The sequence below is a fragment of the Agelaius phoeniceus genome, chromosome Z (genome assembly GCF_051311805.1).
Source record: "Agelaius phoeniceus isolate bAgePho1 chromosome Z, bAgePho1.hap1, whole genome shotgun sequence".
Classification (NCBI taxonomy): Eukaryota; Metazoa; Chordata; class Aves; order Passeriformes; family Icteridae; genus Agelaius; species Agelaius phoeniceus.
In genome coordinates this window covers 46,842,608-46,855,436 of record NC_135303.1, presented here as the reverse complement: position 1 = coordinate 46,855,436, position 12,829 = coordinate 46,842,608, and the positions used below count along the sequence as shown (strand labels likewise).

Below are 12,829 nucleotides of genomic sequence, written 5' to 3'. Positions count from 1 at the left end.
TGGGCCTCTGACTCTTAAGAGGGGAAGAACTATTAGATCAATACAAAAGAAACACATTTAAAGAGGGCAGGCTAGGTTGAAAAAAAAAAGGCAAGACAGGTCAATGCAACTTAACCTGCCCCTCTGCTTGACTGCCTTTAGGGTAAAGAGGTTTCTCCTCAAATCCAGCCTGAACACCTAGTTTGAAGTTGTGCCATTTGTCTCTTGTCCTTACAGTGCGCACGCCTGTAAAGAACCTTGATCCTTCCTCATAAAACCTCTGTGTCAGTAGTACTAGGGTGCTAGGAGATCTCCTGGTAACTGTCTGTTCTTCAGGCAGAGTCCTGCTCCCTCAGCCTTCTCTGCACAGGATAAGTGCACCAACCCGTAGCCACCCTCATGGTTCTCCACTGAACTTGCTCCAGCAGTTTGTCATGCTCTTCCTTTATGGAGGTCAAAACTGAATGCAATAGTCTAATATTGTAGTGCTTGGGAGATAGTAATAGTCCCTTTCTCAGACTAGCTGTGTTCCTGGACAGCACAGGATACTGTTGATCCTGGTTGCTGCCAGTGTGCGCAGCTGACTCATTGACAACCAAGACACCCAGGACCTTTTCTGCAGTGCTACCCTGCTGTCTGCTCATTTGGAGGTCAGAGAAGGTGTGTCCCCTGACAGACAATGATGGTAACAATGATTGAGAGGAAAGCTGAGGTACTCAACAATTTCTTTCGCCGCAGTTTTCAGTGGTAACCCCTTTCCCACATCTCCTGAGTGGACAAACAGCAAGATGGGGACTGTGGGAGCAAAGTCTCTCCCACTCTAAGTAAAAATCAGGTTCATGACCACCTGAAGAACTTAAAAGTCTACGGAAGCCAAGGAGATGCATCCTAGAGTCCTGAGGCAACCAGCTGTAGTAGCCAAACCCCTCTCCATGACATTTGAAAAGTTGTGGCTGTCAGGTGAAATCCCAGGTGACTGGATAAGGGAAAACATTGTACCCATCTTTAAAAAGGGTAGAAAGGAGGACCCCTGGAACAGCTGACCTGTGAGCATCACCTCTGTGCCTGGGAAGATCATGGAACAGATCCTGCTGGAAGCTGTGCTAAGGCACATGGAGGACAGGGAAGTGATTTGAGACAGCCAGCATGGCTTTACCAAGGGCAAGTCCTGCCTGACCAGCCTGCAGGCCTTCTGTGATGGAGTGACTCCACTTGTGGACAAGGGAAGGGCAGCAGATGTCATTTATCAGGACTTTGACATGGTTCCCCACAACATCCTTCCCTCTAAAATGGAGAGAGATGGATTTGATGGGTGAACTGTTACATGGATAGGAAATCGGTGGTATCCAGAGGGTATGAGTTCCCTCTCATACCTCAACAGCTCAGAGTTCCAATGGACATCAGTAATCAGTAACCAGTGGTATCCCTCAGGGTCTGTATTGGGACCATTGTTATTTCATAGATTAAGTGCACCCTCATCAAATTTGCAGGTGACGCCAGGCCAAATGCTGAGGCTGACATTCCTGAAAGACAGGATACCAAGCAGAAGCACCTGTACAAGCTCAAGAAGTGGGCCCATGGAAATGTCATGAGGACCAACAAGGCCAAGTTCAAGGTGCTGCACCTGGGTCAGGACTACCCCAGTATCAGGGGACAGGCTGGGGATGAGCAGATGGAGAGCAGCCCTATGAGAAGGACTTGGGGTGCTGGTGGGTGAGAGGCTGGACATGACCCAGCCATGGGCACTCCCAGCCCAGAGAGCCAAACATGTCCTGGGCTGCATCCAAAGCAGCGTGGGCAGCAGGGGAGGGAGGGGATTCTGCCCCTCTGCTCTGCTCTGCTGAGAGCCCACCTGGAACCCTGCATCCAGCTGTGGGGCCCCAGCACAGGGAGGACATGGACATGTTGGAGTGAGTCCAGAGGAGGGGCACCAAGATGATGAGAGGGATGGAGCATCTCTCCCACAAGGAAAGGCAGAGAGAATTGGGATTTTCCAGCCTGGAGAAGAGAAGGCACCTAAATGTAGACTTCCAGTACCAGAGAGGAGCTTACAAGAGAGCTCTAGAGACTTTAAGAATAAATAAGGGTGTGTATTGGCAGAAGGAGGAAATTACTTCAAACTGAAAGAGAGTAAGTTTAGTTCGGATATTACAAAAACAATTATATTCTGTGAGGGTAATGAGGCACTCGAAAAAGTCACCCAGAGATGCTGGGGATGCCCCAGCCCTGGCAGTGTTCATGGTCAGGCTGAATGGGTCTTTGAGCAAATTGGCCTAATGAAAGGTGTTCCTGCACACAGCAGAAGAGTTAGATGATCTTTAAGGTTCCTTTCACCCCAAACCAACCCTTTGATTTTATGATGGGATTAATTTCTTATGTCTGTTCAGGTCCCTGTAGATGGCCGTGTAATGTCTGCTCCCTCAGCTTGGTGTCATGTGTGAGCTTGACATCCCTTGACAATACTGCTCTCTGTCACCTTCTCATGGTCTTGATAAACATGCTGAATGCCCAGGGCGCAGGAGAGACCACTGTAACACTCCTCCCATTATGGGCCTCCAGGCAGAGTTCAAGTATGACCCATCAATTCCTACCTTCTGAGTTCAACCATCCAACCTGTTTTTTACCTATCTCCTTGTCCACCCATGCAGAACCATAACATTCCACTATGGATACAAGAATATTGTGGGAGACAAGTCATAAACCTTGCTGAAGTCAAGGATGCACTAGTGTCACCTCCTACATAGATTTACACATTTGCCATGGAAAGCAATCAAGTAGGTTGGGCATCATTGACCATTGTCAAATCCAATATTGGCCATTCCTCTGTCTTTTTCCCCATCAGCCCAGAAATGTGTTCCAAAAGGCCTTGTATTATGATTTCTAAGAAGACTGAAGCAAGGCTGAGTTTGTGGAAGATAGGACCTATCATTATGTGCTTTGGCTGATTCATTGCATTCAGCAGACACACATCTTCAAACACAGGGGTTTCACACTGCTTCCCTCTTCCCTTTCCTCCTGTGTATCTAAGACTTTGTACAGCCTCTGTGGTATCTTAGATGTTTTCTAAATCAGGTTTGTAGAAGCAATTAGAAGTATTTGAAAGCTTATCTATGCAACTACTCACTCTTTCTCCCACCATAAAAAGTCGTATTACACTTTCTTTGGTCTCTTAATTATTTATACTGTTTCTCCTTGAGAAGGTCACATCCTTCTGATCATAACTACTTTCATATTCACAACACAGGAAGGAGACACACAGTAAGAGCAGTAGAAACTAGAAGATGCTAACAAATTTTAGAACTTTACTGTTGGTCTACAGGACAAGGATTTATTACAGAAGAGGTTTATTACACCAGCTTATTACACTTCACCAAAATACAGATAAATCAGAACCAGGAACAAAAATTTTAATTACCCTTTGTTGTCTCTCATTGCTTAATGGAGGTACCTGGATGCTGTTTTGAACAGCTGAGTGGAGATTCCCAACACAAAGCTGAGATCAAGACAAGTTGAGATACACAAAATCCAAAGTGATAGCCTCCTTTCTTGTCCCACCCTACTCCATCCATAATAAGTTACCCAACATAATAAGTCACAGAAACAGAGGCATTCCAGAGACCAGCATCATAGAAATGTGCAGGTCTGTAAACATTTTCCAAACTAGCAACAAGAAGGTTAACTGAACAAAGGACAAAAAAAGCCCTGTGTTATGGAGGAGGGAGACTTGGCAGAACCCTTTATCTTTTCTCATGAAGTCAGAGATGTTGAGTGTAGAAGGCAAAACCTGTGGCAAATCATTTTCTTCTGCCAATGCATCATCACAAATCTTCCTGAGGTGGAGCTTTGTGTTCTCTAAAATGGTATGACGAAAAGATAGCAAAACCTTCCAGATTAATGTCGTGGCAAAACACTGGATGTCTTACCTCTGAGTCCAATGAAGGGCAATGAAGATGGCAATGAAGGGCAATGAAGATGGCAAAGGGGCTGGAGAACAAGTCTTCCAAGGAGCGGCCGAGGGAGCTGTGGCTGCTCAGCCGGAGAAAAGGAGGCTCAGGGGTGACATTATCAAATCAATCTCTACAACTCCCTGAGAGGAGCGTGTGGCTAGGTGGGGATCGGCCTCTTCTCCGAGGCAGCTAGAGACAGCAGAGAGAACCTATTCTCTAGCTGCGCCAAGGGAGATTTAGGACGGACGCTAGGCGGAGTTTCTCCACAGAACGCGCGGCCAGAGGCCGGGCCGGGCTGCCCCGGGAGCAGTCGGAGGGAGGACGGGCCGGGCCGGGCTGCCCAGAGAGGTGTTGGAGGACAGGCCGGGCTGCCCCGGGAGCTGTTGGAGGACAGGCCGGGCCGGGCTGCCCAGAGAGGTGTTGGAAGACAGGCCGGGCCGCCCCGGGAGCAGTCGGAGGACGGGCCGGGCGCGGCGCTGAGGGCGCGGGCGGCAGGGGGCAGCGCGCACCGCCCGCCGGCGCTGCCGCGGCGCCGCCCCCGCCCGCCCCCGCCACCGCCCCGGGGCGGAAGCGCGGGCGGGCGAGCGGCGGCCGGCGCGGAGCGCGCGGAGTGTGTGCCCGGCAGGAATGGCGGACGGGGCGCGCTCGCTGCGCGGCAGCGGCGGTGGTAGCGGCGGCGGCAGCCCGGCCTCCAGCCCGGTGCTGGGCGGCCGGGGCCGCGCCGCGGCGGGGGGCAGCAGCCCGCCGGGCCACGCGTTCCGCAGGGTGACCCTGACCAAGCCCACCTTCTGCCACTACTGCACCGACTTCATCTGGGGGCTGGCCGGATACCAGTGCGAGGGTAAGGGGCTGCCGGGGCGGCGGCGGGCGTGCGGGACCTGCCGGGGACGCGACCGGGACGAGGTGGGGGGGAGGAAAAATTGCCTAAACCCACTGCTGATAAAAACTCTATTCATAATTAGTATCAACAAACTATAGTACTAAAATCTAATTTTAAAATCCAGTGCAAAACCATAGTACTAAAACGCAATACTGAAATTCATTAATAAAAACAGTGCATTCCATCACAAAAAGAAGTGTCTAAAGGTAGTAATCAACATTCTAGTAATAGCCTAATAATAACAGTCGTAAATTGCAAAAATCAAGTCTGAAAACTAGAGTCGTGCTGAAATTTCTGTTCCTATTTTAAATTATAGGAGTAACTAATAATAATAATAATAATTCCTAACAAAAATATCGTAAAACAGGAGATGTGTCACTGCTCACTCGTGTGTGGTGACACCGGTGTGTGCGGTGATCCAGCAGTGTCCCAGCCCATCCTGGGGCAGACACACTGTGAGCCGCCATGCACCCAGCAAGCTCACGGTGAGTCCATCTCGGGGGCACTCTTACCTGCTGAAATGCCTGATCCCATGGGGAATCTGAGACCTGTGTGGAGTTTGAACCTTTTAAACCTTGGCTGACGCCAGGAAGGGGAGAAGGAATTGCTAGGTTTCCCTGCTGGACTACACGGCAGCCGAGGTTCTTGGAACAGATAAAAATTATGACTTGTTCTGATGCAGCAAAATCCAGTGGTGTCATAGCAAAAAGAGTGGATCTCTGTGTCCCTCTTTAAAGGAAAACAAACACACCAGTACCAACAACAAAAAACCCAAACAAAACAGCACAAAACATGATGTCTTCATGAGCATTTGCAGTCCAGCTGGCTTGGGTTGCAGCTCCCAGGCCAGGTCCAAAGAGTCAGGTTGTACAAGAGCCTCATTGTTTGGGTGGGTGTCAAACAAGGCTGTAGGTGTAGAACAAGTACCCTGCAGTTCTTGAAATAGCTCCTGCCTTTTGTCATTGCCAGGGGTAAAGAGAGTGCTGGATTAAGTTGGGTGGAAGTCATGTTCCTGTGTGGTGCAAAGCAAGTCTTGCAAGGATGGTTTTTTAATTTGCTTAAAAGTTTTCTGAGAGAAATATTATTCTGTCTGTGTAGCATAAGGTCATTGCTTATCCTAATAAACAACAAAGCTCCGAGCTCACATGATAATTTCTTTTATTGTGAAAATGCACAAAGCCAGTCTTCTGTGTTCTCTTCTATCACTGACTTAAAAAATGACAAATTTTTTGAGTCATAAAACTGGGCATTCAGGTGCCAGTTTGTCAGTTAAAGATCTGAATAGTTTTGGTAATGCTAACAGCTAATGCTTGCAAAATGTGAAAGGACGAGAATGTCTCACTTTTTTTTTTTATGCACTCACATAAAACATACTTAAAGGTAGTGTATTCCTGCAAGTTTAATTTAGGATTTTTTCCTAGTTTTCCACTGCAGTTGGTGTTCTGGAACTTTTCTTCCCCTTTGGCTTTTCCAGCTGAATTCTGGATAAGCATCTTTAGCACCACTTTCTAATGACCATGTGCTGATGGGGCACTTCCAAGCTGCATGGTTAAAATATCTCTTTTAAAACTACATCTGAAAACTGCACCCAAAGTAAGTCACCTCTGTGAGGGGTAATACAAGAGAGGGGAAATACTCTCAGTTTCCATTAGCTCTAACGTTCTCTGCTCAGAGTGTGCAGGAAAACCCTGTAATGGCACCTGGCACAGCAGTCTCCACTGGGTGAAGAATAAGAATTGGGGTTTTTTTGTTTGCTTGGTTTTTTTGTTTGTTTTTTGTCCTTTCATCTGTTTTCAACCAGCTATGCTTAGAGTCATGTTTGTCTTTCGAACAACTTGCTGCTAAATAACAAATGTCAAAACCACCTGATGGATCATTTGCTCATGTGTCTGCTGTTGTCAAGTTCCAAGTTATTTAATAATGCTAATATGATTTCTTAAATTCCATTTTACTGTTATCTCCTTGTCACATTTACTTTAACTGATGGAGTTTGATCACTGCACTTTAGAAAGTGATAGAAGGAGTGCCAGGCTGTTAAAACAAAAAAAGTAACCCACCCAGCTATTAGAGAAGGAAATGTTTTCTGTAGACTTGAAAAACATGGTAGATGATTGCTATCTCCTCTTTTTTTTCTCTGCAGAGAGTCTGGGTTTGCAGGTGTAATTGCAGCTGTCTTTGGACTTGGTTTGATGAACCACCTAAAGGCTTATGAAGACATCAAAGGGCCTTTTTCTAAGTAGATTTGCGGTGGTTGCTCTTCCAGATCTGTAGGTTCAGATGTTCAGTCTCCTGATGCTGTTTGTGTTGACGTTCCCTGAAGCTGGTTATTACCAAAACAGAAAGCTTCCAATCTTTGAAGGGAACTAAACACGCTTATAATGTGACTCCTCCAGTTATTGAAAGGAAAAAAAAAAAAAAAAAGCATACCAAAAAAGCCCACCTCTTATCTGTCATTAGTTTGAGTAGCTGTATGGCCTAAATCACCTGGATTTTTGTTTTAATTGTGATTGAACTTTAGACTCTTGGAGAATGCCATCTTCTATGTGTGAATGATAAAGTTTGTAGGGTTTTTCTGTTAACTTATCAACTACTCAGTAGACTGGCACATCCCCATGTGGCTTACATAGCTGTGTAGCAAAAGTACAAGAAAACAGAATGAATTCTCAAAACATTCTCATAGTGGAAGCCAAGATGGTCCTTAGTTTTTTTCTGTGAATTCCAAAAAGTTTATGGAAGAGATGCTCTGATGCTCTCCATAAAAGGCATAAAGTGTCCTGCATCTATTCTGATTGTTTAAAGTAAGATACTGTTTCCCACTGTAGTATGGGGGCCAGAGCACTGTCACCAGCACTTTGTATGGGATTGAAAGTACTCCAGGGGAGAATTGCAGCTCTCTTACTTAGATTGGCAAGATATTTTTACAAGTGAATTTTATAGGGAATGCAATACTCTTCCTGTATGGAATAGGTGTCCAGTTGGGTCTGAAGATGTCATGTATTAAGCTTCTGTGCACATATTTATGTAATATCGGTCAGCCAGGCTTGTGTCTGTGGTTTTTTCACATGTCCTCCCCACCCTGACAAATCTGTTTTCTGTAAATCTTTTGTAAAGAACTGTTTTTCTTACCACTTTGCTATTTGTAGCTGTGACTTCTTTGATAAGTAAGTGTATGTGTGACAGAATATATGAAGCTTGAGTTGTAGCATGGAAAAACTTCTCTCTTATATTGCTTTCCTAATATATCTTGCTTTCCTAATCATGGTCATTTCAGGTTTGAGTGGGTTTAAATTTCCTCAGACTTGCCAAAGAAGAGGCAGTGTAAATGACTGAGGTTTTGTGCATGTGTGTACGCATCTTAAAAATGAAAAATACTAGATAGATCAGGCGTGTATAAGAATTGTAAAGAGAGCTCTTATTGGTAGTTCACAGTAGGACCAATTTCATACACTAAAAGGTAGCTAGCAGATATTTTGTACTGGAGTTTGGGATTAGTTTCAGCCACCAAGAAATACATTTCTTTTCACAGTGCTTTTATTTTACATAAAACACTTCAAGGAAAAAAACGAGCTGGACGAATTGTGGATCTGTACATTTTTGGGGGCGACAATAATTTCCAGTTCTATAAAACTTTATAATGTAAAGTCAGTTTGGTTTACTTTGGCCAAGGATAAAATGTAGGGGATTTAAGTAATAAGCAAGTTTGATTGAAAATTTATAGTTGTTTAGCCATTTTAGGTTTTTTATACCTATGTATTTCATTAGAATATTTATGGGAAGCTGCAGTCGTGGACGTCTTTATATGTATTTGAGCAGATAGGGCACCTGTCTAGATATGAAGGCTCTAAGTCAAATAATATTTTGGGGAAACAACATCTTTATTTTCTGGCTTTGTTTTTGGGTGAGGAGCTGAAGGGATTTGGGGGGTGGGGAGGGGTGGGTTAAATTTTTTTTTTTAGGCTTCTAAGCAGACCATCCAAACTTATTCCAAGATGTATAAAGCTTTGTTTCTCTTAATCTGATTTAGATGTTGGCTGACAACACCACAGCTTTTCCAGAATAAAATGTAAACGATGGATCTGAGTTATATTTAAGACATAAATCTCAGATTTGGCAAGACAGCCAGAAAGCTGCTGTAATTTATATGGGCATGTCCCAGATAAGGACAAGCCGTGTTGTTCCTTGTTGATTTAGGAGAGTTTGGAGATGTTCAGACAGCATTTGCAGCAGTCTTCAGATGCATATTTTGGACAAATTTTGTATGCAGTCTATTAAGTTTAAAGGCTGTTCTAAGAAAATAGAGTCAGAGAAGGTGTGTTAAAGCTGGGAGTTTGTTGCGATATGGAAGTAGTAGCAGGGAATAAGGGGACAAGGGCCTGTCTCCTTGGACTCTTATCCTTTCTAGCTCTGTTGTTGAGATAGGCATGTGAAACACCCTTCACCCTACAGTTTTCATTCAGATCTGTTTTGAAGGAAGTGAGTGATACATGAGATTCCCCCAAGAGTTTTAATGCTTGCAGTTCAAAAGGAAAAACATATTCTTCCTTCTTGTGATGAGCTTTGCTTGCTTTTAGTGCGTTACCACAATACAATTTCGCTTCTATCCTCCAATCAGTTTGTGTTTTCAAGACTTTGCTGCCTTTATTCTTCAGTGGTTTTCTTGCCAGTGGTGGGGCCCTTCTGTTCAACAATATGTTTGGTGCTGAGATATTTGAGTGTGTGACTTTGCTACATTTGAAACTTAGATGGAACAAACAAAGACAGTCAAAAAAGGAAAAAAAAAAACAAAACCACACACATATCCAAGTAATTCCACAAAATAAAACCTTACACAGAAACTAGGCTCAGTTCAGCTGATATACGTGTTGAGAAAAATATTTGGAGCATTGACTGACACATTGAGAAATGCAATTTACTGGTCTGTATTTGAAGGATAATCCATTTTATACTGAGGAGAATTCATGCTTTTCTTTTCCCTGCCTCCTTCTGACAGTGCCTCAGAGGAAAATATCACTGTCACCATCAGTGATGCAGAGAAAAGGACAGGGTGCTTTGTGAGAATGCACACAGCTTTTGTAGCTGGAAGCTATAGTTTGTGTTGATAGCATTAGCTCAGATTTCAGTCCAGAAAGTCAATTGGGTAGTAAATAACTACTGCAGAAAGTGCTAAAGCCTGTAATCCAATACCAAGCCTTGCACAGCACTTTCATATATCATCTGTGTTACTGCCTCAGTCTGACTCGTTAGGCAGTGACAAAAGCAGTAAGGAAGGTGCTCATCAACCCATCACGGTCTGAAGTGGCTGTGGCTGGTGCTCTGCAGATTCTCTTTCTAGGTGATAATTTATCAAATATACTTAGACATACTATGTTCAGGTGTTTCTCAGCCATCTTCAAGGGTAGTACCTTGGACTCCTTTTAATCTTGCACAAAATTTTTCAGTCTTTCTCTGGTAAGTTTCCCACAGACCATAGTTCTTGCAGTCCTGTGCTAAGGGTCTAAAAATTGCCTTACAGCAGGGACGCTGCTTATGTGCAATGGGCATTAATTACCTATTTTTAATTGTACCTCAAGGTGGGGCCTCCTGCGTTTACTGCCATGGGGAATGGCATGCAAGGTGCTTAGTTTTCATTCACCTGTGGTCAGTTTGTAACAAATGTTTCTGTTGATTCCACCCACCAGCACCACCCATACTCGGAATTATAAGTCTAAGAATAATAAGTTTTTCCTTTTTTTTCTTCCTTTTCTTCCTTTTTTTTCTTTTTTTCTTTTTTTTTTTTTTTTTTTTTTTTTTTGGTGGATTCCCTCTGGGCATGGTGCCTTTGCTGGTCTGTTTCTCCTTTTTTGATTCCATGCTGTTTATAACTTGTCCATAATATGGCTTTGTTTCTTAGTATCTGTAGAAAGATGGTTCTCTTCCTGATTTTGGGGCACCCTTCTCAGGTGGCAGGTCTGAATTCTCATTGAACCATGCTGTCCCTGGATGACCTTTACTTTTTGGTTATGTCACTTGTTTCTTCCAGAGGTGTTTCTAACTCTGCCTTTCATTAGCTCAAACTGACTTCCTTCTGGGCTACTTGTTGGTCAATTAGATCCATCCTGAGCTGGCTCTTGAAAGTACCTGCGGTGAAACTGCTTTTGCAACACTTAAAGAAAACAGGTGACTAAGTTACTTGAATATGTTTAATTTGACTCAGCTCCAGTGGGGAAAGAGCAGATTGTGTGTATAGTATATACACATTTCTAAAGGATTAAAGAATACATGCTGATCAGCTCCTGTTCTTTTTGCATTTTCCCCCTCTCCAGCCTTTTAATTAATATAACTTTCAATTTGTGAGAAGCCTGTTAGGAAACACTCCCAAGCAGAGAGTGAAACCTAACATGTGTATATCACAGTGTGATAAGGAACATGTTGGAAGCACACTTCTTTTTTTTTTCCTAAGTGTGCTACCACAGTATTCTTCCTTATTGTTGCCTACTGTTGTCTCACTTGTGGAAGTTTGTTATTCAGTAGAGTACAGTCAACCACTCATTTCACTTCCTGTTCTTATTTAAGCATTTTTATTTGCTTGGCTCTGGAAGGATGGGGGTGGGGCTGTGTGTATATTCATGCATATATATTCACATATATTTATGTGACTTTGTTGCTTTCTTTCCCGTTTAAGATTGAATATCAATGGATTATTACCAGTGAATTATTACCAGTGAATATTACCATTACTTGGAAATATGTTTAGGATTATTAATGTGATGTGCCGGTATCACCTCCTTGGCTTCTTTTTAAATACCAGCTGTATGATATAATTGTATGGCCCTTACTATTGTAAAAATATCATTATTTAAGACCTAAAACAACAACTAAAAGAATAAACAATGTTGTATTTGACCACAGTTTAATCCATGCTTGAAGTTTTTACATACACAACACTGCTAGAGACATTCTGAATATTTAGCTAAACTGATTTTCTGGTAAGAGATTATTGAATTATTGAATAATTTGAATTTTAGGGGTTAAAATAGGACCATTGTGTTGTTCTGGCGGGTAGCATTAGGTTATGGTGGCTAGGAAATGCGACATCCAGTTTAAGTGCAAGAATGCATAGAAAAAAAATCTCAGTTCCTCATTGCTTTTCTTTCTGCTTGGCAGCTTGTGTCACTTATTAGTGTCTTGGTTTGTCATGCTATAATTCAGGAAATTAGTCTTTCCTTTTTATGCAATACTTTCTCTGCAGAATGTGAAAATAATAACTGGTACACCTTGTTAACCAGAACGTAAGAAATAACTCACTAACCAGTTTCTTAAGTGGTTCAAGCAAAAATACTTCCTCAGTGCTGAAACCATCATGTGGTTAGGATCTTTGCCTGGAATCATCATAAATACAAGGAAGTGGGTAAGATTCCCCTAAGCATGAAGATGGTGTGAGGGAAGGCTCTGAACATGAAGTGAAGGAACTGATTGCATTTGAGACTGTGAATGCTTTATTTCAGAGTAAAAAAGGCTTTTTGTGAGATGACAGATTTTCTTCAGAATCTAGTTAGGATGGCAGAGTAAGTCATCACACATACAAATACAAATACATACAAATACAAACTGATTAGGACTAGCAATCCTGGCATATATCTGCTATAAAAAGAATCCCTTAGAATTAAAACAAATATGTGGGCTGAGCACCAACCTAGGAGAAACTGCTTTTTCACATTCAACCTCTTGTCAAAACAGTATTGATACAGTGTACTGGAAAAGCTGATTTAAAAATCTTTGGATATTCACAAATATTCACATGATTTAAAACTCTCAAGACACTTTTTCAGGTTGCTGCCCAGGTTTTGGGTGGATGCTGTTGGATGTCCCAGTGCATAGTGCAGTGCTGGAGCAGTTGTGCAGGTGAGCAGGGTGTCTGCCCTCACTGCTGGCAGTTGTCCGTGGTAGCAATAGCAGCCCTTCCAAAAAGGAGTCACAATCTCTTTGTCCTAGAAAATGGTTTTCAATTGCGGTTATGTTTGATGCTCCAACTCTCTGTCTGGAT

General features: G+C 43.2%; 1 protein-coding gene across 2 annotated transcripts in view; it reads left to right on the top strand.

The window, feature by feature from the left end:
- The first annotated feature begins 3,953 nt into the window (after positions 1 to 3,953).
- The window catches only part of DGKQ (diacylglycerol kinase theta), an 89,237-nt gene continuing 80,361 nt past the window's right edge, over positions 3,954 to 12,829 (top strand). Inside the window, exon 1 of one of the 2 annotated variants that reach the window (XR_013180180.1) lies at positions 3,954 to 4,767. Coding sequence is in view for 1 of the 2 variants with exons in the window: in XM_054652814.2 (XP_054508789.2) it covers positions 4,554 to 4,767 (214 nt within the window). In the remaining variant the exon portion in view is untranslated. The remainder of the gene's footprint in view (positions 4,768 to 12,829) is intronic. The other variant, XM_054652814.2, reaches the window with a different exon arrangement.